This window comes from Pelophylax lessonae (assembly GCF_965119305.1).
Source record: "Pelophylax lessonae genome assembly, chromosome: 3".
In the NCBI taxonomy this organism is placed as follows: domain Eukaryota; kingdom Metazoa; phylum Chordata; class Amphibia; order Anura; family Ranidae; genus Pelophylax; species Pelophylax lessonae.
The window spans coordinates 531,550,325-531,577,398 of NC_138770.1; the positions used below are offsets into that span (position 1 = coordinate 531,550,325).

The 27,074-nt window shown below is 44.9% G+C and overlaps 1 protein-coding gene across 1 annotated transcript in view; it reads left to right on the forward strand.

The window, feature by feature from the left end:
- Nucleotides 1-27,074, forward strand: part of AHCTF1 (AT-hook containing transcription factor 1) — a 310,501-nt gene that overhangs the window by 153,520 nt on the left and 129,907 nt on the right. The window contains exons 21-24 of the mRNA XM_082252084.1: nt 24,660-24,847; nt 25,739-25,883; nt 26,005-26,136; nt 26,334-26,478. Of these exons, the coding sequence (XP_082108210.1) occupies nt 24,660-24,847; nt 25,739-25,883; nt 26,005-26,136; nt 26,334-26,478 (610 nt within the window). The remainder of the gene's footprint in view (nt 1-24,659; nt 24,848-25,738; nt 25,884-26,004; nt 26,137-26,333; nt 26,479-27,074) is intronic.

Here is a 27,074-nt window from a genome sequence, read left to right on the forward strand (position 1 = left end):
TGAGAGAGAGATCCTCCGCTTCTGAGGGGGAGGAGGAATCTTCCCCCTCTGTAGCGTGGGAACGCGCTACAAATGGATGCTCTCATTAGCGCCATTAACCACCTCAATACTGGGCACTTAAACCCCCTTCCTTCCCAGACCAATTTTCAGCTTTCGGTGCTCTCTCACTTTGAATCACAATTACTCAGTCATGCTACACTGTACCCAAATTAAATTTTTATAATTTCGTTCACACAAATAGAGCTTTCTTTTGGTGGTATTTATTCACCGCTGGATTTTTTTTTTGTGATATAAGTGAAAATATAGCGAGGGGAATATATATATATATATATATATATCCCCCCCATGAATAGATTATATTCGTGAATGTTTTTTGGCTTCTGGATGGGACCTCGTCTTGTCAGAAGTTCCACCAGGGTGTCGCCGTGTATTGTGGGAAGGATGTAGACGTTCCTTTTATCTCTCCACTTCAGAGCTAGTACCTCTTCATTACGCATACTGGCCTTTTCCCCCAGATTTAATTTTTGGGTGACTAATCTCTGTGGAAAGCCCTTGTAGTTGGACCGTGCTGTCCCGCAGGCCACAGTCTTTTTTTCCGGTATAGATGGCGGAAAAGTGGGAGACTTGTGTAGAAATTGTCTACATATAGGTGGTAACCCTTCCCAAACAGTGGTTCTCTCAGCTGCCAGATGATTTTGCCACTCGTCCCCATATAGGTAGGGCACCCAGGGGGGTTTAGCTGACTGTCCTTTCCCTCATAAATTTGGAAATCATAGATGTAGCCCGTGGCCCTGTCGCATACCTTGTAAAATTTTACCCCATATTTGGCCCGTTTACTTGGGAGGTATTGTTTTATTCCAAGCCTTCCGGTGAAGTGGACTAGGGATTCAGCCACACAAATATTTATCAGGAGTAAACATTTGCTTGAAGCGGGAGCAAAAAAAATTGATTAGGGGCAGAATTTTGAATAATTTATCGTAATTTGGATGATTTCGGGGGAGGCACTGGGCATTGTTGAAATGTAAAAATCTCATTATTTCGTAACGGGTTCTGGGCATCAAAGAGGAGTACACTGGCATATGATGGCAAGGTAGGGTAGACCAGTAGGAATGGAGTTCATTTTTTTTTTTTTTTTTTGTCAGGCCCATGTTGAGGGTCAGTCCAAGGAAAAGTTTAAATTCTTCCACGGTGAGGGGTTTCCAAACAAAAGGGCGGCCATAGGATGAATCAGGATTGCTGGCAATATGTTGGCTGGCGTATAGATTACACTGCTCCACGATATAGTTCAGCAGATCATCCGTGAAAAACAAATGAAAATGATTATCCGATTGGATTTGAGGGCCTGGCTGTGCTGTAAAAGGGGGAATTACAAGTTCTGCTGAAGTATCGGGCAGCCATGTAGGATATAATAGAACATCCGGAAGGCTAGTATGGGCCCTGCCTCGTGGGTGGGACGCCCTGTTACCAGCAGCTGGCCTGTCATGTAGGAATGATGCCCTGCTTGCCACTGCACAAGGACTTGCAGAACTGCTGGTGGATTCCTGCGTATAATCGTGGGCGTGGAGTGCTGCGCTGCTGGTGGATGCCTCAGGAGTTGTTGCGCTGCTGGTGGATGCCTCAGGAGTTGTTGAGCTGCTGGTGCATGCCTCAGGAGTTGTTGCGCTGCTGGTGGATGCCTCAGGAGTTGTTGCGCTGCTGGTGGATGCCTCAGGAGTTGTTGCGCTGCTGGTGGATGCCTCAGGATGTGTTGCCCTGCTGGTGGATGCCTCAGGATGTGTTGCCCTGTTGGTGGAAGCCTGCGCCTGCTCAAACCTCGTTAGGATTCTGTCATCCTCGGTTTCCATTTCAGAGCCACTGCTTTCTACTGGCTCATACTCGCTATCTGAGTCTGAAGGAGAGAGTTCCCCGCTACTCTCATCCGACATACTCTGGAGAATATGGAGAGCCTCCTCGCAGCTATAACATTTTTTAGCCATGTGGACAGATGTGCACAGATGATTTCTGGGACAGATGTGTGACAGACGTTGAACTGAGATGCGGCAGATGTTCACTGGGACAGGTGTGTCAGATCACGAACAGGTGTGTCAGATCACGGACAGGTTCAAACTCACTGATCCCCTGGCTGCAGCACAGATTCTCTCTTCTTCTCTTCACTGACAGGATCTATGTGAGGAGAAGAAGAGATCAAAGCCGTTACAACGGCTGTATTTACATTACATGACGGCTGGGATTGGACACAGCCGTCATGTAATCGGGAGGGCCAATCACAGGGCCCTCCTGCCGCAACTTGTTGCTATGTGTCCGAGGGACAGAGGCACATCGAGATCGCGCCGCTGCGCGTGCCCGCGGAGGCGCGATCTCTCTCTCCTTCTGAAGGACGTTCCGGAACGTCCGATCAGAAGGACGAGACTCCCACCCGGTGTCGTGTCGAGGAATGCCCTCCGTCGGATAATGCCCGGGTCGGACTGCGCATGCTCCGTAAGTGACGTCACCCTGTCAGAACAGCTGATCGGCTGGGGTTGGCGCATGCGCAGTCCGTCGGGGGCACAATCCGACGAGAGACAGAGCGGGGAAGAATCTAATGTCAGATTCTGACTCGCTCTGTAGCGCGTGCGCAGTCCGTTGGGGGCATTTCTCGACGAGAGACAGAGCGGGGAAGAATCTAATGTCAGATTCTAACTCGCTCTGTACGATGATTACACATATGAACATTCTAACTCGCTATATGTAACTAATACACATATGAACATTCTAACTCGCTATATGTAACTAATATATATATATATATATATATATATATATATATATATATATATATATATATATATATATATATATATATATATATAGTTGTATATATATTATATATATGTATATAGTGTATATATATATATATATATATATATATATATATATATATATATATAGTGTATGTGTATATATATATATATATATATATATATATAGTGTATATATATAGTATATATATATATATAGTGTATATATATAGTGTATATATATATATATACTATATATAGTATATTATATTATATATATATTATAGTAGTATAGTATATTATATAGTATATTATAGTATATATATATATATATATATATATATATATATATATATATATATACACTATACTATATATATACTATACATATACTATATATAGTATATTATATTATATATATTATAGTAGTATAGTATACTATAGTATATTATATAGTATATTGTAGTATATATATATAGTATATTTATATATATATATATATATATATATATATATATATATATATATTATATATATATATATATATATATATATATATATATATATATATATATATATATATATATATATATAGTATATATATACTATATATAGAATGTGTATATATATATATATATATATATATATATATATATATATATATATATATATATATATATATATATATATATATATATATATATATATATATATACTATATATATATATATATATATATATATATATATATAGTTACTATATATATATAGCTATATATAACTCATTAAAGGGGCACCCTGAAATACTATGATCAGTACTCATATAGTATATTATAGTATATATATAGTATAGTATATTTATATATATATAGTATATATATATATATATATATATATATATATATATATATATATATATATATATACTATATATAGTATGTATATATATATATATATATATATATATATATATAGTTACTATATATATATATATATATATATATATATATATATATATATATATAGCTATATATAACTCATATGGCACACATTAAAGGGGCACTCTGAAATACTACGATCAGTACTCATATGGGACACATTAAAGGGGCACTCTGAAATACTAAAGGGGCACGCGACTGCAATAATAAAAGGGCACTCTGGAATACTAAAGGGGCACCCTGAAATACTACGATCAGTACTCATATGGGACACATTAAAGGGGGCACTCTGAAATACTACGATCAGTACTCATATGGGACACATTAAAGGGGCACTCTGAAATACTAAAGGGGCACGCCGACTGCAATAATAAAAGGGCACTCTGGAATACTAAAGGGGCACGCCGACTGCAATAATAAAGGGGCACTCTGACCGTGGGTCATAAAGGAGCTATGTGACTGGGACACATAACGGGGCACTCTGATAGGGACACTGATGTAAAGGAGGACTCTAACGGGAACACTGGATGTAAAGGGGGACTCTGACGGGGACACTGATGTAAAGGGGAACTCTGACGGGGACACTGATGTAAAGGGGGACTCTGACTGGGACACTGATGTAAAGGGGGACTCTGATAGGGAAGCACTAGATGTAAAGGAGCACTCTAATGGGGACACGGATGTAAAGGAGGACTCTGACAGGGACACACTGGATGTAAAGGAGGACTCTGACAGGGACACACTGGATGTAAAGGAGGACTCTGACAGAGGCACCGACACAGGCCAAATTACGGCGGGGGGACATGAACTGCATGACGGCGGGGACACAGGGTGGATGACGGCAGGGACAGGGGCTGAATGACGGCGGGGAAAGAGGCTGAATGACAGGGGGATACAGGCTGCATGATGAGGGACACACTGATGAGGCACAAATGAGGAGGCACTCATTGGCATGATTTAGACACAGATGGGCATGAGACACAGGTGGGCATAAATAGGGCAGAGATGGGCATGGATGAGGCAGAGATGGGCATGGATGAGGTAGGGGCGGTGCCCATCGGTGTGTACAGCGTGCGAAGAGAGAGCTAAACCAGACATGCAGCGTTCTGTTGACAAATGATCGCTCTGTCATTGGATGGAGCGATCACATGGTAAATGGCCCCTGTCGTTGGCCCTTTAACACAATCCGTGGGAAGCGCGATTCGGATGTCTCTGTACGCCCTCTCCCAGAATAGGCCGACCACGCTGTAGCCATCATTGGGCTATGCCCTGGTCGACAAGTACTTAATCCCCATAGTCTTAGCTATCCGATATTACCCGTAAAGCGGGGCTTTGCATTACTTATGTTCTGCAATATTTGGCCAAACTCGATCACAATGCCAGTCTCTGTGAAAATTAGGCATTGCCCCCAAAAAATGTGTGTGGCTACTGGAGGTCCTCTAGTATAAGTTTGCCAAGTATGGTGCCCTGAACCCCCGTGGTTTGGGCTCTACATTTATAGAAGCTTGGCCTGCTATGTTAATCTATGGCAGAGTCTTAGTCTGGAAATTTGAGGGGCTACAGCTAGGACCCCAAATGAGTCCGGGGGCCATATTTGGCACAGAGGTAGGGGGGTCCTTCCTTTACCACCCCAAACATTTTGGGGTTAGTTAGCTCAAAATTTCCTGATCAACTTTTTCTAGGGCCCCTTGAGAGTATGTGGCCCCCGGGCCATACGGCACAGCAGGGAGTGCTGGATACCATTGGACTATTCTGCGGTGGTCAGCTAAAGTCTACCCCAATGCAGGTCCCTGTGAAAATAAAGCATTGGCCCCAAACAAATGTATGTGCCAAATTTGGTGCCCCTGAGCACCGTGGTTTGGCTACCACAGGGCCCTACATTTAAGCTAGCCTGGCCCATTATGTTAATCTATGGTTCAGCCGCGATCAGGAATTTGAGGGGCCACAGATCGGGCCCCAAATTAGTCCAGAGGCCCAGAGGTAGGGAAGGTCTTCCTTTAACACCTCTACATTTTTGAGGTCGCTAGCCTGAAGTTTTATGGTCAGCTTTTTAGGGGGCCCCTTGGGAGTGTGTGGCCCTCGGGCACTAATGCGGAGTGGGGATTGGTGAGTACTGCAGGAATCTCTGGACTCTTAGCTATTTAACAATATTTGCAGAGCCTGGCTCTGCAGTTCCTATGTCCTGCGGTGGTTGGGCAAATTCCACCCCCATGAAGGTCCTCATGAAAATTAAGCATTGGCCCCAAAAAAATTTTGTGGCCCCTGGGGGTCCTCTAGTAACCCTATACCAAGTTTGGTGCCCCTGGGCAACATCGTTCCGCTACCGTGGGGCCCTAGATTTAGGCTAGTTTGGCCTAGCCTATGGTAATATATGGCGCAGTAGGGAATTTTGGAGGGGCCACAACGTGGGCCCCAAACATGTTCAGGGAACCTGGACTCTTTCAGGGCCTGGGCTGTGGCCCCCTCAAATTCCCACCCCCATCAGAGTCATGGATTAACATAGCGGGCCAATGTACCATAAATTTAGTGCCCTGTGGTACCCAAATCACGGGGAGATATGGTCACCAAACTTGGTACAGGGATACTAGCTGACCCCCAGGGTCACACACAAATTTTTTTGTGGACGATGCCTAATTTTCACGAGGACTGGCATGGGCGTCAAATTTGCACAAATACTGTAGAACATAGGTACCAGTGAGCCCTGCTCCGCAGGTAACATTGGATAGCTAAGAATATTGGGATTAATATGGTTTCCAGCAGTCCCTTCTCCACGGTACTGCCCCAGGGCCACACACTCCCAAAAGGCCCCTGAAAAAGTTGACCAGAAAATTTCAGGCTAGCTACTCCAACATTTTCAGAGTGGTAAAGGAAGATCTCCCCTACCACTGTGCCAAATATGGTCCCCTGGACTTGTTTGGTGCCCGAGCTGGGGCCCTGCAACTGTGCCCACTCGAAGATTGCCATACTGCACCAAGCTGACCTAAATTATGGGCCTAGTGGTACCTGAACCCTGGTGGCTAGGGGCCTCAAACGTGGCAGGGGCCACATGCTTTTTTCAGGACCTTAATTGTTACAGGGACCTGCATAGGGGTCGATTTGGCTAACCACTATGGAATACAGGAACTGCAGAGCAGCGCTATACAGATACTGCTGAATAGCTAAGAGTCCAGCTAAGAGTCCAGGGATTCCTGCAATATCCAGCACTCCCCGCTGCATGGTACGGGCCGAGGGCCGCAAACTCTCAAGTGGCCCTGGAAATAGTTGACCAGTACATTTTGGGCTAGCGACTCCAAAATGCTTGGTAAAGGGAGCCCTCCCCTACCTCCGTGCAAAATATGGCCCCCCAGACTAATTTGGGGCCCGAGCTATTTCCAGGGCCACTTGAGAGTTTGCGGCCCTCGGCCCGTACCATGCAGCGGGGAGTGCTGGATATTGCAGGAATCCCTGGACTCTTAGCTGGACTCTTAGCTATTCAGCAGTATCTGTATAGCGCTGCTCTGCAGTTCCTGTATTCCATAGTGGTTAGCCAAATCGACCCCTATGCAGGTCCCTGTAACAATTAAGGTCCTGAAAAAAGCATGTGGCCCCTGCCACGTTTGAGGCCCCTAGCCACCAGGGTTCAGGTACCACTAGGCCCATAATTTAGGTCAGCTTGGTGCAGTATGGCAATCTTCGAGTGGGCACAGTTGCAGGGCCCCAGCTCGGGCACCAAACAAGTCCAGGGGACCATATTTGGCACAGTGGTAGGGGAGATCTTCCTTTACCACTCTGAAAATGTTGGAGTAGCTAGCCTGAAATTTTCTGGTCAACTTTTTCAGGGGCCTTTTGGGAGTGTGTGGCCCTGGGGCAGTACCGTGGAGAAGGGACTGCTGGAAACCATATTAATCCCAATATTCTTAGCTATCCAATGTTACCTGCGGAGCAGGGCTCACTGGTACCTATGTTCTACAGTATTTGTGCAAATTTGACGCCCATGCCAGTCCTCGTGAAAATTAGGCATCGTCCACAAAAAAATTTGTGTGTGACCCTGGGGGTCAGCTAGTATCCCTGTACCAAGTTTGGTGACCATATCTCCCCGTGATTTGGGTACCACAGGGCACTAAATTTATGGTACATTGGCCCGCTATGTTAATCCATGACTCTGATGGGGGTGGGAATTTGAGGGGGCCACAGCCCAGGCCCTGAAAGAGTCCAGGTTCCCTGAACATGTTTGGGGCCCACGTTGTGGCCCCTCCAAAATTCCCTACTGCGCCATATATTACCATAGGCTAGGCCAAACTAGCCTAAATCTAGGGCCCCACGGTAGCGGAACGATGTTGCCCAGGGGCACCAAACTTGGTATAGGGTTACTAGAGGACCCCCAGGGGCCACAAAATTTTTTTGGGGCCAATGCTTAATTTTCATGAGGACCTTCATGGGGGTGGAATTTGCCCAACCACCGCAGGACATAGGAACTGCAGAGCCAGGCTCTGCAAATATTGTTAAATAGCTAAGAGTCCAGAGATTCCTGCAGTACTCACCAATCCCCACTCCGCATTAGTGCCCGAGGGCCACACACTCCCAAGGGGCCCCCTAAAAAGCTGACCATAAAACTTCAGGCTAGCGACCTCAAAAATGTAGAGGTGTTAAAGGAAGACCTTCCCTACCTCTGGGCCTCTGGACTAATTTGGGGCCCGATCTGTGGCCCCTCAAATTCCTGATCGCGGCTGAACCATAGATTAACATAATGGGCCAGGCTAGCTTAAATGTAGGGCCCTGTGGTAGCCAAACCACGGTGCTCAGGGGCACCAAATTTGGCACATACATTTGTTTGGGGCCAATGCTTTATTTTCACAGGGACCTGCATTGGGGTAGACTTTAGCTGACCACCGCAGAATAGTCCAATGGTATCCAGCACTCCCTGCTGTGCCGTATGGCCCGGGGGCCACATACTCTCAAGGGGCCCTAGAAAAAGTTGATCAGGAAATTTTGAGCTAACTAACCCCAAAATGTTTGGGGTGGTAAAGGAAGGACCCCCCTACCTCTGTGCCAAATATGGCCCCCGGACTCATTTGGGGTCCTAGCTGTAGCCCCTCAAATTTCCAGACTAAGACTCTGCCATAGATTAACATAGCAGGCCAAGCTTCTATAAATGTAGAGCCCAAACCACGGGGGTTCAGGGCACCATACTTGGCAAACTTATACTAGAGGACCTCCAGTAGCCACACACATTTTTTGGGGGCAATGCCTAATTTTCACAGAGACTGGCATTGTGATCGAGTTTGGCCAAATATTGCAGAACATAAGTAATGCAAAGCCCCGCTTTACGGGTAATATCGGATAGCTAAGACTATGGGGATTAAGTACTTGTCGACCAGGGCATAGCCCAATGATGGCTACAGCGTGGTCGGCCTATTCTGGGAGGGCGTACAGAGACATCCGAATCGCGCTTCCCACGGATTGTGTTAAAGGGCCAACGACAGGGGCCATTTACCATGTGATCGCTCCATCCAATGACAGAGCGATCATTTGTCAACAGAACGCTGCATGTCTGGTTTAGCTCTCTCTTCGCACGCTGTACACACCGATGGGCACCGCCCCTACCTCATCCATGCCCATCTCTGCCTCATCCATGCCCATCTCTGCCCTATTTATGCCCACCTGTGTCTCATGCCCATCTGTGTCTAAATCATGCCAATGAGTGCCTCCTCATTTGTGCCTCATCAGTGTGTCCCTCATCATGCAGCCTGTATCCCCCTGTCATTCAGCCTCTTTCCCCGCCGTCATTCAGCCCCTGTCCCTGCCGTCATCCACCCTGTGTCCCCGCCGTCATGCAGTTCATGTCCCCCCGCCGTAATTTGGCCTGTGTCGGTGCCTCTGTCAGAGTCCTCCTTTACATCCAGTGTGTCCCTGTCAGAGTCCTCCTTTACATCCAGTGTGTCCCTGTCAGAGTCCTCCTTTACATCCGTGTCCCCATTAGAGTGCTCCTTTACATCTAGTGCTTCCCTATCAGAGTCCCCCTTTACATCAGTGTCCCAGTCAGAGTCCCCCTTTACATCAGTGTCCCAGTCAGAGTCCCCCTTTACATCAGTGTCCCCGTCAGAGTTCCCCTTTACATCAGTGTCCCCGTCAGAGTCCCCCTTTACATCCAGTGTTCCCGTTAGAGTCCTCCTTTACATCAGTGTCCCTATCAGAGTGCCCCGTTATGTGTCCCAGTCACATAGCTCCTTTATGACCCACGGTCAGAGTGCCCCTTTATTATTGCAGTCGGCGTGCCCCTTTAGTATTCCAGAGTGCCCTTTTATTATTGCAGTCGGCGTGCCCCTTTAGTATTTCAGAGTGCCCCTTTAATGTGTCCCATATGAGTACTGATCGTAGTATTTCAGAGTGCCCCCTTTAATGTGTCCCATATGAGTACTGATCGTAGTATTTCAGGGTGCCCCTTTAGTATTCCAGAGTGCCCTTTTATTATTGCAGTCGCGTGCCCCTTTAGTATTTCAGAGTGCCCCTTTAATGTGTCCCATATGAGTACTGATCGTAGTATTTCAGAGTGCCCCTTTAATGTGTGCCATATGAGTTATATATAGCTATATATATATATATATATATATATATATATATATATATATATATATAGTAACTATATATATATATATATATATATACATACATACTATATATAGTATATATATATATATATATATATATATATATATACTATATATATATAAATATACTATACTATATATATACTATAATATACTATATGAGTACTGATCATAGTATTTCAGGGTGCCCCTTTAATGAGTTATATATAGCTATATATATATAGTAACTATATATATATATATATATATATATATATATATATATATATATATATATATATAGTGTATATATATATATATATATATATATATATATATATACATTCTATATATAGTATATATATACTATATATATATATATATATATATATATATATATATATATATATATATATATATATATATATATATATATATATATATATATATATATATACTATATATATATATACTACAATATACTATATAATATACTATAGTATACTATACTACTATAATATATATAATATAATATACTATATATAGTATATGTATAGTATATATATAGTATAGTGTATATATATATATATAGTATAGTGTGTATATATATATATATATATATATATATATATACTATAATATACTATATAATATACTATACTACTATAATATATATATAATATAATATACTATATATAGTATATATATATATATATATATATATATATATATATATATATATATATACACTATATATATACACTATATATATATATATATACACTATATATATATATATATACACTATATATATATATATATATATATATATATATATATACACTATATACATATATATAATATATATATATATATATATATATATATATATATATATAACTATATATAACTATATATATATATATATTAGTTACATATAGCGAGTTAGAATGTTCATATGTGTATTAGTTACATATAGCGAGTTAGAATGTTCATATGTGTAATCATCGTACAGAGCGAGTTAGAATCTGACATTAGATTCTTCCCCGCTCTGTCTCTCGTCGAGAAATGCCCCCAACGGACTGCGCACGCGCTACAGAGCGAGTCAGAATCTGACATTAGATTCTTCCCCGCTCTGTCTCTCGTCGGATTGTGCCCCCGACGGACTGCGCATGCGCCAACCCCAGCCGATCAGCTGTTCTGACAGGGTGACGTCACTTACGGAGCATGCGCAGTCCGACCCGGGCATTATCCGACGGAGGGCATTCCTCGACACGACACCGGCCGTATATGTACAGTGGCCGGGTGGGAGGTGGTTAAAGAAACACTCAATCTTGACGATGTGCCCATCTCGAGTAAGCGGTCTGCTTTCGGGTTCCGAAGGCCCCAGAAGTCAGGTCAGGCTTATCTCTGCACTGAGGAATTTCACGAGATTGTGAATGACCAGTGGCGGCGCATTAAACACATGTTGGTGGTGCCTAAAGCGTTTTTCCCTCCGCTATCCATTTTTGGATGCGGTGGACAAACGTTGGAACGGTGTCCCCAAAAGTGGATCACACTGTGTCTAGGCTGAATAAATCCACCTTGATGCCAGTAGAGGATTCCCCGGTATTCAGGTTCCAGCTGATAGGCGTGTGGAACTCTCACCCACCACATTTATCTGGTGGCAGGTTCCCTGTTAAAACCTGTTTGCCTCGGTGATGGCCTCTCAGGCTCTCACGGCATGGTCCAAGGTGCTTCGCAGCACTCTGGTGGTGGAGTCGGCCCTTGCCATGGTGGATCAGATCACCCAGACTGGGATGTTCTTGTGCGACGCATACCTTGGACGAGGCCCCGTTGGTCGCCCGGTTGTCTGCGGTAGGGGTCGCGATCCGTCGCATTACCTGGTTGAAGAGCTGGTCGGCTGATCACGCGTCCAAAAATACAGTATCTGAGGTCCCTTATGTGATGGGTCATCTTTTTGGGGATACTCTGGATGAGTTAAGGGGCTCACAGGAGGTAAGAATACTCTGTTGACAACAAAGAAAATGGCCTCTGCCCCCACCTATTACTGCCCTTCATAGCAAAGAACACATGGAAGGGCAACGCACATGAAACAAACAAAAGTAAAATTCCCAGTTCAATTTGCTAGCCAGTTTGCTTACCAACTAAATTAACCTGTTAGACAGGTTAATTTGGTTGGTAAGCAAACTGGCTAGCAAATTCAACTGGGAATTTTACTTTTGTTTGTTTCACAAAAATACTGTTGCCCCAGGTCACTAAGGGTAAGCTCCCCCGCACGCGGCGAGGGCCCTCCAAGACTCAGCATAGTTCCTTTCGTGCCTTTGGCATGCAGGAGAAGGGTAGACCTTTCTGACATTCCGGGGGCCACAAAAAAACGTGGTCGGGTAAGCCAAAAGCCGGTCAGTCTGGCTCGGCGGCCTAGTCCACCTCTTCCTGAAGGGACGCCCTCACCCGTTGTCGGGGTGGGGGGGGGGGGGCGTCTGCGTTGTTTTCAGGAACCCTGGTTGTCCAGCATTCAGGACAGGTGGGTTCACGAGCTGATCCATTCAGGGTACAAGATCGAGTTTCGATCTCTCCCCGCAGGCAGGTTCGTCCCGTCCAATCTCCAGCTGTCCCCCGATCGTCTCAGAGATCTCATGGGGGCAGTGCACGATCTGCTTGCCCAAGGAGTCATTGTACCCGTTCCTTCACGGGAAAGGTTTCGCGGGTTTTACTTCAACCTGTTCACGGTGCCCAGAAAAGAAGGCAAGGTGCGTCCGATTCTGCATTTGAAGTCTCTGAACTGCTTTTTGCGGGTACAGAAGTTAAGGATACCACCACCGACCAGATGGATTCCATCCTGAAGGCCCGGGGACTTCCTGGTCTCCATCCATCGACTTGAAGGATGTGTATCTGCACATCCCTAATTTCGAGGGTCATCCGATATCTCTGCTTCACGGTGGCTGGGGAGCACTACCAGTTTGTGGCGTTACCTTTCGGTCTTGCTTCGGCTCCCAGGGTTTTCACCAAGGTGTTGGCTCCGGTTCTAGCTTTGCTGCGTTTACGGGGCATTGCGGTCCCCGGTTATCTGGGTCGCCAGACTTTGGACCAGGGGGAATGGTCCCTGCATCCGGAGGTATTTCGCCTCCTGTGCGCCCGGCGGGGTACTCCGGACCCGTCTCAACAAAAAGATGGAAAGATTTGTGGCCAGAACTCTCGATCCTCTGGTGGACGCTGCGGATGCGATGGTGGTGCCTTTGTACCGCTATCGGCTGATGTATGGTCTTTCCTCCGATTCAACTATTGTCCATGTTTCTCCGCAGGTTGGCATTGGATGGATGTCAGTCATTCTGGTGGCCCCTGGACTGGCCTCAACGGTCCTGGTACGTGGACATTGTTCAGATGGTCGTCGAACCTCCCTGGCAGCTCCCGCTGCGAGACAGTCTTCTGTCTCAAGGACCGATCTTCCATCCTGCTTTACAGTGTCTGGCTTTAACGGCATGGCTGTTGAAAACCAGGTCTTGAGGGATAGAGGTTTTCCACAGGCGGCCATCCCTACCTTGTTAAAGTCTTGTAAAGCTACCTCCAGGAAGATTTATCACCGCACCTGGAAGGCGTAGATCGCCTGGTGCAAGGCGCATGGTTTTCATCCTTGTTCCTTCTTTGTGTCGAAGGTCTTGGCCTTCCTGCAGAGAGTTGTGGATCAGCGCTTGGCGCTGACTACGGACAAGGGTCAGGTGTCGGCCTTGGCCACTTTTTTTCAACGTCCTTGGCGTCGCATTCCTTTATCCGCACCTTCATTCAAGGGGGGGCGGCATGTGGCTCCCCCGAGGAGAGCTCCCTTACCTCCCTGGGATCTGAATTTGATTTTGTCTGTTACAACCTCCCTTCGAGAACATCAGAGAGATTCCTCCGTGTTGTCCCAGAAGGTTGCCTTTCTGGTGGCCATCACGTGGGCTCGCAGAGTGTCTGAGTTGGCAGCTTTGTCTTGCCGTTCTCCTTATCTGGTGCTTCATAGGGATAAGGTGGTTCTGCGACCCAATCAGTCTTTTCTTCCCAAGGTGGTTTCTTCATTCCACCTCAATGAAGATATCGTGTTGCCTTCGCTGTGTGCGCGGCCCAAGCATCCCAAGGAACTTGCCTTGCGTTCCCTGGATGTGGTCCGAGTGGTCAAGGTTTACCTGTCCACCACGGAGTCTGTTTGGCAGTCTGATTCCCTGTTTATTCTTCCTCGGAAGGGATCGGCCGCCTCCCCGGCGACCATTTCTAAGTGGATCAGACAGACGATTGTTCAGGCCTATTCTATTAAGGGTCAGATTCCTCCTTTTTCTACTCGAATCGTCAGCATCTTTTGTTCTTTTCGCCGTCAGGCTTCTGTGGCTCAGGTGTGCAAGGCGCTCGACTTGGTCGTCCGTGCACGCTTTCACAAAGTTCTACAAACTTGATGTTTTGGCATCTTCGGATGCCTCCTTTGGCTGCAAAGTTTTGAGTGTGGCAGTTGTTTAAGGGGACATTCCTTTTTTTTTCTGTCCCTCCTTCTTGGGGTGTTTTTTGTTTGTTTCTGGGTTTGTTCCAGTTTTTTCCTGTGGGCTCAGGTTGTTACTGGCCCGGCTGTTTGCGTTACCTTCTGAGTTGGTTGCATTTCTTTCCCACCCCTCATACCTGCACTGTCGGGCGGCGACTATCAGAGGACGTAAGAGAAAATAGAATTTTTGTAAGAACTTACCATAAAATTATTTTCTGAGTCCTCTGACAGTCGCCGCACCCACCCCTCTGGTTTTGGATCTGGGGGTTGTTGCCTTCTGGTACTGCTTGCTACAAACTGAGGTAATATCAGATTGGGTTCAGGATAATGGCTGAGGGATGGCCCTCTAGTGGCGTGCCGAGGTATAACGTTTTTTGTATTCACCTAATCAATCTGCCTAGCCTTGCTCCTGCAGAGGGCGCCATTACCCATTAGTGAAGGCTAATACCATCGGGCGGCGACTGTCAGAGGACTCAGAAAATAATTTTACGGTATGTTCTTATAAAAATTCTATTTTTTCGCTCCATAAGACGCACTCCAAAAAAAAAAAAAAAAAAATTGGAGAGAAATGTCTGTGCTTCTTATGGATTAAATACTGACTAAATCCCAGTGGGCGAGTACCGGCTCAACCATCATTTACTGAGCGGAGCCGCTATATGTTGTATAGCGCCGACTCACAGGTGGAGTGATATCAGATGCACTCAGCCGGTGACAAGAGGAGCCAAGCACAGGAAGCGGCGGCTTTGCTCTATACTACAACCGCATGCTTTCTCCCGGGCTCAGCGACAGAGTGCCTACAAGTAAATCTCTGCAAGTACCCACTACTATTGCTATTACCTTTATACTATGTGTGTGTGTGTGTGTGTATGTATGTATGTATGTATGAATGTATGTATGTGTATATATAATCTATCTCTATATCATATCCAAATGTTTTTTTTTTTTTTCTTGTTTTCCTCGTCTAAAACCTTGGTGCGTCTTATGAAGCGAAAAAATACGGTATATAAAGTGTTGTAATAGAAATAGTAAATACTAAACTAAACTTACAATTCCTGGGTAAATTGTGTGAAGTTTTCTTGCCGCCACCGGTAGTCTCCGGCTGGAGTGGGCAGAGTAACTGTGTGTGTGTGTGGGGGAGTGGCAGCAGTTGGTGTGTGTATGGCAGCATTAACCACTTGCCGACCGCCGCACGACTATCTACGTCGGCGGTCAGCCCCTCACAGGCAAACTAACGTAGGGCTACGTTGCTTGCTTGTGAGGGTCTAGGGAGCGAGCGCGCGCCCCCCGGGGCGCGCTCCCGCGTGGTCACGGACCCCCCCGCGCGTGTGACCAGCGGACCCGATGTCCGCCGGTCACTCGGCGATCGGCGGGGGAGAGGGAGAATGTCAGGCAGCTTGTGTAAACAAACTGCCTGTCATTCTCTTCGCTGCAAAGACACTGATAAAACGGATCTGGTATGTAGATCCGTTGATCAGTGTCTTTACAGCTAGAGCCACAGCCAATCACAGTAGAAACCACGCCCCTAGGGACACACACAGCCCCTCCCTTCCAAATAAAGTTAACCCCTTCACTACCAGTGTATTTTTACAGTAACAGTGCATATATATAGCACTGATTACTGTAGAAATGTCACTGGTAACCCCAAAAGTGTCAAAAATGTCAGTCAAGGGTCCGATCTGTCCGCCGCAATGTCGCAGTACCGCAAAAAAAATCGCAGATCGCCGCCATTACGCGTTAAAAAAAAAAACAAAAATGACAAAAATCTTTCCCTTCGTTAGTAAACGCGATAACTTTTGCGCAAACCAATCAAAATACGCTTTTTGCGATTTTTTTTACCAAACATAGGTAGCATAAAATAAATTGGCCGAAAATTTTTAAAAATTTTGATTTTTACATTTTTTTTTGGGGGAATTTCATATAAAAAAATGTGAAAAATATTGTTATTTTTGCAAAATTGTCGCTCTTTTTTTGTTTATAGCGCGTGATCAAAAAATCGCACAGGTGATCAAATACCACCAAAAGAAAGCTCTGTTTGTGGGAAAAAAAGGACGTCAAATTCGTTTAGGTACAGCGTCGCACGACCGCGCAATTGTGCGTTAAATTCACGCAGTGCCGAATCGCAAAATACCCCCTGGTCGGAATGGGGGTAAAATCTTCCGGGGCTTAAGTGGTTAAAGAAATTTTGGCAGTTGAAAACAAATGGTCTAGTTTGGAACATTCCGCCATTCATTCTTATGGGGCAGCTTACCAAAGTTGGAGGTGTCCATCTTCATACGGCTCTAGTTTAAAAGCTCTTAATTTTACAGCTTAGAGACTTATACCATAGGAAGCACAAGACCCCGGCAGACATTTTGTTGTATATTGTGTCTATGAAACATTAAAACTGAAGGCACAGTCGCAGGTTAGAAAACAGCCTCGACATTTGAGATGGTTTGAGTGCAGTTTCAATGAATGTCAATGGACGGCATGAGTTGGAAACAAACGGTCATAGTGTAAAAACGATTAGAGCTATGGCTTAGATGTGGACATGTTAAGTAGCAGAGCAGGGATAGGTGAACATTTGATGTAACATTTGTGTAGGTGGCCTTAAAAATGAGGGAGTGGCAGCAGTTTAGAAATTGTGGCGAGATTTCTTCGCTCACCCTCTATTTTCAGGCCCCCACTCTAGTTTTGAACATTCTGCCTTCCATTCCTATGGCGCCAGTTTCACCACAAAAATTATATTTCGCAAATCATTTGGCGAAACCTTCCAAAAAGTAATAGCAACACGATCGAGAATCCACTCGTTTCGGTTTATTACTTGTCTATGTAGTGTAAAAACTGTTGGAGGAGTTAGGATGCCAAATTTTCCCTTAGGCTTTCATTATAATAAGAATAATATATATGTGAAAGAATAGTAAGTGTACTTGCCATAGGCAAGAACACCTAAATATTTGTGCAAATATGCGATACTAGTTCGTAAAGGAATATCCTACTCCTAAAGTGACAATGTGCTCTTCAAAGTGCTCCAAAGTTATCTGTGGCGGTAGTGATGCTACACAAAGTGCTATATAAAACCACAGAAGTACATGTGTAAACAATTCTAGTCCATATAAAAATCTTCAACTAGTAAAGTGACCGGTGCTCTTCAAAGTGATCCGTAATAGTGATTTCCACAAGTTGTGCTCCCCTGATGGTCCCACACTTACCAGAGCTTAGTCCCCTCAAGGGGGTCCCAGGAATTTCAGGAAGGTGGCTCAAACCGGATCAGCAGTCTGTGTCTGCAACCATAGAACACCTTAATTCCCCTTGGTGCTTGTTTTCAAGTAAAGATAAAGAGCAGCAGCCCATGTTGTATACCAGTTTTAAATGGCTTTATTAGATGCAAAAAAAAAACCTCACTTTTTATATGGCCTAGAATTGTTTACACATGTACTTCTGTGGTTTTATCTAGCACTTTGTGGAGCAATACTACCGCCACAGATAACCTTGGAGCACTTTGAAGAGCACATTGTCACTTTAAGTAGGACAATCTTTTATTAACTAGTTTTGCATATTTGCACAAATATTTTAGTATTGTTTACTATCTCTATTGCAGCACTTTATATATCAGCCACCTTTTCCATATATTTTTTTATATATATATATATATATATATATATATATATATATATATATATATATATATATATTTTCATACTCCTTCTTTTAGCACTGTAGCAATATATATATTTGGACATATATGTGCTGTGCGACTCAGTGTTGTGCGTCTGACCGGGCTGTGCGACTCAGTGTTGTGCGTCTGACCGGGCTGTGCGACTGTGTGTTGTGCGTCTGACCGGGCTGTGCGACTGTGTGTTGTGCGTCTGACCGGGCTGTGCGACTGAGTGTTGTGCGTCTGACCGGGCTGTGCGACTGAGTGTTGTGCGTCTGACCGGGCTGTGCGACTGAGTGTTGTGCGTCTGACCGGGCTGTGCGACTGAGTGTTGTGCGTCTGACCGGGCTGTGCGACTGAGTGTTGTGCGTCTGACCGGGCTGTGCGACTGTGTGTTGTGCGTCTGACCGGGCTGTGCGACTGTGTGTTGTGCGTCTGACCGGGCTGTGCGACTGTGTGTTGTGCGTCTGACCGGGCTGTGCGACTGTGTGTTGTGCGTCTGACCGGGCTGTGCGACTGTGTGTTGTGCGTCTGACCGGGCTGTGCGACTGTGTGTTGTGCGTCTGACCGGGCTGTGCGACTGTGTGTTGTGCGTCTGACCGGGCTGTGCGACTGTGTGTTGTGCGTCTGACCGGGCTGTGCGACTGTGTGTTGTGCGTCTGACCGGGCTGTGCGACTGTGTGTTGTGCGTCTGACCGGGCTGTGCGACTGTGTGTTGTGCGTCTGACCGGGCTGTGCGACTGTGTGTTGTGCGTCTGACCGGGCTGTGCGACTGTGTGTTGTGCGTCTGACCGGGCTGTGCGACTGTGTGTTGTGCGTCTGACCGGGCTGTGCGACTGTGTGTTGTGCGTCTGACCGGGCTGTGCGACTGTGTGTTGTGCGTCTGACCGGGCTGTGCGACTGTGTGTTGTGCGTCTGACCGGGCTGTGCGACTTAGTGTTGTGTGACTGACCGGTGTCAAGTGAGTGGAGCGGAATACCAGAGGGTGAGAAGGTAGCGTTAGGAAGCCAGGAAATAGCCACATAGGATAGACTTAAATCGCTGAATCCCCATTAGATTAGATAGTAGGTACAATGCCCGGCGGGTGTGGAGATGCGATTCGGTGTACATCTTGTAATATGTATGCGTTCCTCAGACATGTGATCGAGGGCGAATAAAAATGCGCAAAATGTAAGCACGTTGCTTCCCTGGAAGCTCAGGTCCTGAATCTAGGGAAGCAGCTGGCAACACAGACGAATGTCCATACCGGAGGAGAGCCAGGATCGTACCAGTCAGGTGCAGACAGGGGTCTGCACAGAGGTGGGCGGAGTATTGGAGGTGCAGGCATCAGAGCAGAGTAGAGGGGTGACAGTTAGGAGGGGTAGAAGGGGACAAGGCAAGGAGGCTGATCCTGGGCTGGAGCACCCCAATAGATACGCCCCGTTGTGATGTTGGGGAAACCAGTCAGGGACCAGCATTGCTGGAGCAGAGCGACGCCCCTAGCTGCCAGGGGAAGAACTCCTCCAGTGAGGCCGGGAGAAAGGGAAAGGAAAGACAGGTGCTGGTGGTAGGGGACTCAATTATTAGAAGGACAGATAGTGTAATCTGTGACAAAGACCGTGTGCGCCGAACAGTCTGTTGTTTGCCGGGCGCTCGGGTTTGGCACATCGCGGATCGGGTGAACAGATTATTGGGTGGGGCTGGGGAAGACCCAGCTGTCATGGTACACGTGGGTACCAATGACATAGGCAGAGGAAGACGGAGAGTCCTAAACGATTTCAGGGACTTAGGCGCTAAGTTGAGGACTAGGACCTCCAAGGTAGTATTTTCCGAAATACTACCTGTACCTCGAGGCCACACCAGAGAGGCAGCGGGAGATTAGGGAAGTTAACGAGTGGCTGAGGAGCTGGTGTAGTAAGGAGGGTTTCGGGTTCCTGGAGAACTGGGCCGACTTCTCAGTCGGTCACCGGCTCTTTGGTAGGGACGGATTGCACCTAAATGGGGTGGGTGCAGCCGTACTGGGTAAGAGGATGGCCAAAAAGTTAGAGGGGCTTTTAAACTAGGGAATGGGGGGGAGGGTACAGATGTAGAATTAGCCAGTGGAAAGCAAGTTTCAGAGGGCAGAAATGGGGGCATTAGCGGTAGGGTGTTCGGAGCTCCTATACCCAGGGTGGGTACGGGGAAAAAATCAAGAGAGCAGCCTAAAAACATCAAAATTACGAGGCTTGTATACCAATGCCAGAAGCCTGGCCAACAAGATGGGAGAGCTGGAGCTGCTGATGTTTGAGGAGGACTTAGATTTTGTGGGGATAACTGAGACTTGGTTTGACAGCTCTCATGACTGGATGGCGACCAGTCAGGGGTATTCCCTTTATCGCAGAGATAGAGAGGGTAAAAAAGGGGGAGGGGTATGGGTATGTTTGTATATTTAGAACAGTATACAGGTAAATACGAGGGATGATATTAATAATGGAGCTATGGACGAGGCATAATCCCTATGGGTAGAGCTTCAAAGGAAAGGCACGGTGGGGAAGGTAATATTGGGCGTATGCTATAGGCCCCCCAACCAGAGGGAGGAGGGTGAGGCGGACCTCATGTTACAGATAGGATTGGCAGCAAGGATGGGAAATGTCATTATAATGGGGGACTTTAATTATCCTGATATAGACTGGGCAGAAGGAACCGCGCATTCAGCCAAGGCTCGGCAGTTCCTAAATGTTTTGCAGGACAATTTCATGGGTCAGATGGTGAATGCACCGACAAGAAACAATGCGGTACTTGACCTACTGATTACCAACAATACAGACCTGCTCAGGGATATAGAAATACGGGACAACTTGGGGAACAGTGACCATAGGTCAATTGGTTTCAGTATTAATTACAGTAATGGGAAACACAAGGGTAATATAAGAACACTGAATTTCAAAAGAGCCAATTTCCCTAAACTGCGCTCGCTGCTAGAAAATATCAAATGGGATAGAACCCTGGGAACAAAGAACACGGAGGAAAAATGGGAGTGCTTCACGAGCATACTTAACAAGGGGGTGGGCCAGTGCTTTCCACAGGGAAATAAATTTAAAAGAGCAAAACTAAACCCTGGGTGGCTAAACTCCAACATAAAAATGTATATTAGAGCTAAAGAAAAGGCCTTCAAAAAATACAAGACTGAGGGGTCATTGGCAGCATTTAAGCACTACAAAGAGTGTAATAAGAAATGTAAAGACGAAATCAGGGCGGCTAAAATAGAACACGAGAGACATATAGCGGAGGAGAGTAAAAAGAACCCCAAGAAGTTCTTTAAGTATATAAACAGTAGGAAAGCGAGGCCAGAGCACATTGGCCCCATAAAAGATGATAAAGGAAAAATGGCCACAGAGGACAGAGAAAAGGCGGAAGTGTTAAATAACTTCTTTTCTTCAGTCTTCATAAAGGAATCGGGGGGGCTACACGAACCCCGCTTGTAAGGCCGAACTAAATAATACACCTCAGGAAGTGCCGCCATGGCTAACAGAGGATAGACTTAGAGCTAAACTAGAGAAACTTAACATAAATAATTCCCCGGGACCGGATGGCTTGCACCCAAGGGTTCTTAATGAGCTCAGCCAGGTGATTGCCAGACCATTATTCTTGATCTTTAAGGATAGTTTACAGACGGGTATGGTGCCAGCTGATTGGAAAAAAGCCAACGTGGTACCAATATTTAAAAAGGGGCCGAGATATATCCCGGGTAACTATAGGCCGGTCAGCCTAACATCAGTAGTCTGCAAAATTTTGGAGGGGATGATAAGGGACCACATACAAGACTTTAGTAATGAAAACGGTATTATAAGTAGTAATCAGCATGGATTCATGAAAAATCGTTCATGCCAAACCAATCTATTAACCTTCTACGATGAAGTGAGCTGCCACTTAGATCAAGGTAAGCCTGTGGATGTGGTGTATCTGGACTTTGCAAAGGCCTTTGACACCGTTCCCCACAAACGCTTACTGTACAAACTAAGGAAGGTAGGTATGGACCATAAGGTGAGTACCTGGATAGAGAACTGGCTCCAGGGGAGAGTACAGAGGGTGGTGATTAATGGGGAGTACTCGGATTGGGCGGGTGTGGAAAGTGGGGTCCCCCAGGGTTCTGTCCTGGGACCAATCCTGTTTAATTTTTTCATAAATGATCTAGAGGAGGGGATATCTAGTACAATCTCAGTATTTGCAGATGATACTAAATTAGGCATGCCAATATCTTCTATGCAGGATGTGGAAATCTTGCAAGCAGACCTGAACAAAATAACGGGGTGGGCAACTACATGGCAGATGAGATTTAATGTAGAAAAATGTAAAGTAATGCACTTGGGGGCCAGAAACCAGAAAGCAAGCTACTCACTAGGGGGGGAACCTCTGGGTGAGTCTAGGATGGAAAGGGACCTGGGGGTACTGGTAGTCAACAGGCTTGGCAGTGGCATGCAATGCCAAGCCGCCGCAAGCAAAGCCAACAGAATACTGGGTTTTATAAAAAAAAAAAGGGGGTTTCACTCCAGAAATAAAGAGATTATTCTCCCACTCTACAAGACTCTGGTCCGGCCACATCTGGAGTATGCTGTCCAGTTCTGGGCACCGGTCCTCAGGAAGGATGTGCTGGAACTGGAGAAAGTCCAGAGAAGGGCAACAAAAATAATTAGGGGAATGGAGGACATCAGCTATGAGGAAAGACTACAAGCACTGAACCTATTCTCTCTGGAGAAGAGACGATTGAGGGGGGATATGATATCAATGTACAAATACTGTACTGGCGACCCTAGCATAAGGAACAAACTATTCAGAGAAAGGAGATACAATAAGACACGTGGCCACTCACTAAAACTTGAGGAAAGGCGGTTTAACCTTAAAGTGCGTAAGGGGTTCTTCGCTGTAAGAGCGGTAAGGATGTGGAATTCTCTTCCACAAGCAGTCGTATCAGCGGGGAGCATTGATAGTTTCAAAAAACTATTGGATGGACACCTTAAAGACCACAACATACAGGGGTATACAATGTACGGTTAAAAGCAAACACACACACACATCATAGGTTGAACTGGATGGACTTATGTCTTTTTTCAACCTCACTAACTATGTAACTATGACATAGTGAGATGTGAAGAAGATATGCCATTAGACATCAGAATCAATTAACCTACACCTATCTAGTGACTATATTTTTCCCTGCATATGGTAGCAGCGCCAGACCCATTAATTATTCCCAAGATGTACAGTTACGTCTGTTTGCGCAGCTGAGCCACCTTGCCGCAGTAAAACTGTGGTTTGTGGTCGGCAGTGGGTTAATAAAGATTTGTATTTAAAATATAAAAAATAACTTGGTTTTTTAACATACTAATTCTTATGAGATTTCTGTATATGGGTTTCCATGCTCTTTAATTAGTGATTTACAAAAGACCACATAATTTGCAAACTGATGGGCAATGCTGGATTAAATCACCTTTTCGACTCTTTATTCTTTGTAATGCTATGTAGAAGTCTTTGTAGAAGCCAGCAATTAAAGGGGAGTTCTGGCCTCAAAATCAAAAAAATCGATTTTGGGCCCATCCCTTGCTGTGAGGGTCGCCTGAAAAAGAAATGGATGCTCCTGAATTTTTTGTTTTGTTCGCTTACCTTGTTTTTGAAGAAAATATACTCGCCTTCCTTCCACTTCCTCCCTCTGTGGCCGCGGCCTGTGCTTTCACTTCCTGCTTGCAATGGGAGCTGAACGTCATCGCTCCCAGGAGTCAATGCGCCTGCACCGGCCCCGCTCTTCACTTCTGGTGCAGGCGCGGCATTCCCTGCTAAACAGCTTCTGGGCATGCCCAGAAGCGGTGCAGGGCATTCTGGGAGTCTGACGTCACCGAAGAGGACGTGCGCTGGCTTCAGCTGCCCACACCTGAGATGGCAGCACTGGAAAATAAATTTTAAAGGTAAGTATTCTAAAAGGTAACAGCGACCCGGGACAGTACAGAGGCTATCCATTATGGAATGCACTAGCCCTGACTGTCCCGGGGGTATTTTTATCTAAAATTCACCCCCGATGGCCTGAACTCCGCTTTAAGAGGTATCTGTTGGAAGCTAATATTTTAAGGAGATACCAGTTTTGCTTCTCAGTTTACTAAACACTCCAATTTTATTAACTCATCTTGTTATACTTCAGTCCACACTTGGCTAATAATACTAATATTAACTTAGTCTGTTAGAAAAATTTAGTTATGGTAAAATATGCATTTGTTTTTGCTTTCTTTAGAATTCTCTGGACTGTATTCTTCACCCAGCTGCAAGCCGTGTAATGGGCTGGCAGCATAATCAAATAATTGAAACACTAATGTGCCAAGGGGACTACAAACAAGCCCTGCGTTACATACAAGTAATGAAACCTCCAGCAGTTACAAGTGCAGAAGTCAAATTGCAAATCACTGTGCTGCTGGCCAACAAGTAAGTGTTTTTTTTTTTTTTTTGCCACATTTTTTTCTTAACCACTAGAGTCCTAGCAACTTGATTATGTATAAACCCCCTTGAGGCGGAGGTTTTTTTTTTTAGGTTTGGATATGATATATGGTTTTACTTTGCAAGCAAACTAGCCAGTTTTTTTTTTTTTTGTTTTTTTTTTTGGGGGGAAGGGGGGCTGAATAGTACTTTCTTTTGATACCATGCTTTAAATGATATGCTTTTGTTTTCACAGTGCTCTGTGAGAGCACCAAAAGACCAGGAGTTTGAAGTGAAGTTCTGATGCTGGCTGTTACAGACAGCTGGCGTTTCCAACACTTACCCCTGCTGGAACCTGCAGGGCCACCTATCCCTGCCGCTGTTTTAAAATTATATTTCCTTAGAGGCAACAATTCTGTCATACCACTTCCTTTTTTATTTATTCTTCCAATTTCCTTTTTAATAATCTTAGTCAAATGGGCGAGGAATTTGATTTTGTTTTTATATTGTGTGAAAGTAATTTATGGATGAGATCTTTTTTCTTTTCAACTAGCATGGTACTTTTTAAAGTTCAGCAGGGACTGGCTAAAATTCAATCCACCTTTTGGCCGTTCCTTGGAATGTTGGAAAATTTGTTCAATCTGCGTTGCAGCCAATCTACTTTGGACCATTTTAGATGGGGGAATACATTTTTATTTAAACACGAGACAATATATTTGCTGTTCATGCTACAACTTTCTCCTATCTCTTTGGAATGGATATAATTGCACCTTGAGTTTGTTTACCTATGTCACTTTGGGAATCATTTAGACATATGCACATGTAACTTTGTTAAACAGTTGGGAGTGAAATAATTAAAACCTATAATTTTTTTTATTTTTTTTTCATTATTTGTGTCAGAAATCTTATTGAGGCCTGGAATCTACAGAGGCTTCACTCTAACAGACTGAATGTAGAAGAGCTTTTAAAACACATGTATGAATCATGCCAGGAAATGGGACTTATAGAAGATCTGTTAAAATTAACATTCACAGATTCTGAGCAAGTACGTAATGTCTTCAACCCATAAATATCATGCTTATCAATACCTAATGTATGAGGTTTTTGTCTGAAGAATGTCATGTTACTGGTTTTGTTAATTTCCAACATCTCAATTTAAATTGCAGGGATTTTTGCACCAGTTTTTGCAGACAAGTGGAGGTGTGCAAAATCAAGAACTACTTCTGGTGCATCACTTGCAGAGAGCCAACTACATCCCAGCTCTGCAGCTGAACCAGACTTTGAAAGGTTACCATATGGTAAGATCCCATGCCCACTTTTTCGCATCAAATGACAAAAGGTTTTTTTTGTGCAAAGGATAATGGTTTTCCGATGCAGGACAACTAAATGCTTTTGTGATGAGGAAATACACGTTTCTTTTGCCATGTTGTATATTGTGCTAGAAGTAATCTCAGCCACTCTATTTTATACGTTTTATATTTCTCTGCTTATGCAGTTTGATTCAGATCGAAAGCTTCGTGAAAGAGCAGTTGCCCGAAACGCTATACTTGATCAGTATGGCAAAACACTGCCAAAGGTGCAGCGGACTCTTGCAAGTGAAAGGACTAAGCACTCTGCATTATCAACTATTTGGAAGGAAGGTACATGTGATATCACAATTTACCGTTGTTTTTGTTTCTCACCAATTGATGTTGAAATCTTCCTAATGGGAACACAGATGGCAGCAAAAATCTGATGTTTGAATCTTCCCCAACACTGTTGAAAAATTTAAAAAAAAAAAAGTCCCTGGTGATTTTCTTTCAAATGCAAGGTATTAAGTGGACTTTTTAAAGCGGCGTTCCACCCAAAAGTGGAACTTCCGCTTTAGGTAGTTCTAACCCCCTGAAATGCCACATTTGGCATGTCTTTTTTTTTTTTTTTTGGGGGGGGGGGGAAAGAGCGGGTACCTAGTTTTGACAGGTACCTGCTCCCACTTCTGCTCGGATCGCCGCGGCGCCCTGAGCAGAAGTTCTCCTATCTCCCTCCCTCCCTGCAATCTTCTGGGACATGTCAGAGGTCCCAGAAGATTGCTGGTCAATCAAGACGCAAGCTGTCACAGCGGGGTGCCCACACCAGTGATGCCGGCACCGCCGAGACCAGAGGGAGAGGATCGAGGCTTCGGGCGGCCGCATCGCTAGACCGTGGGACAGGTGAGTGTGTGTTTATAAAGTCAGCAGCTACACTTTTTGTAGCTGCT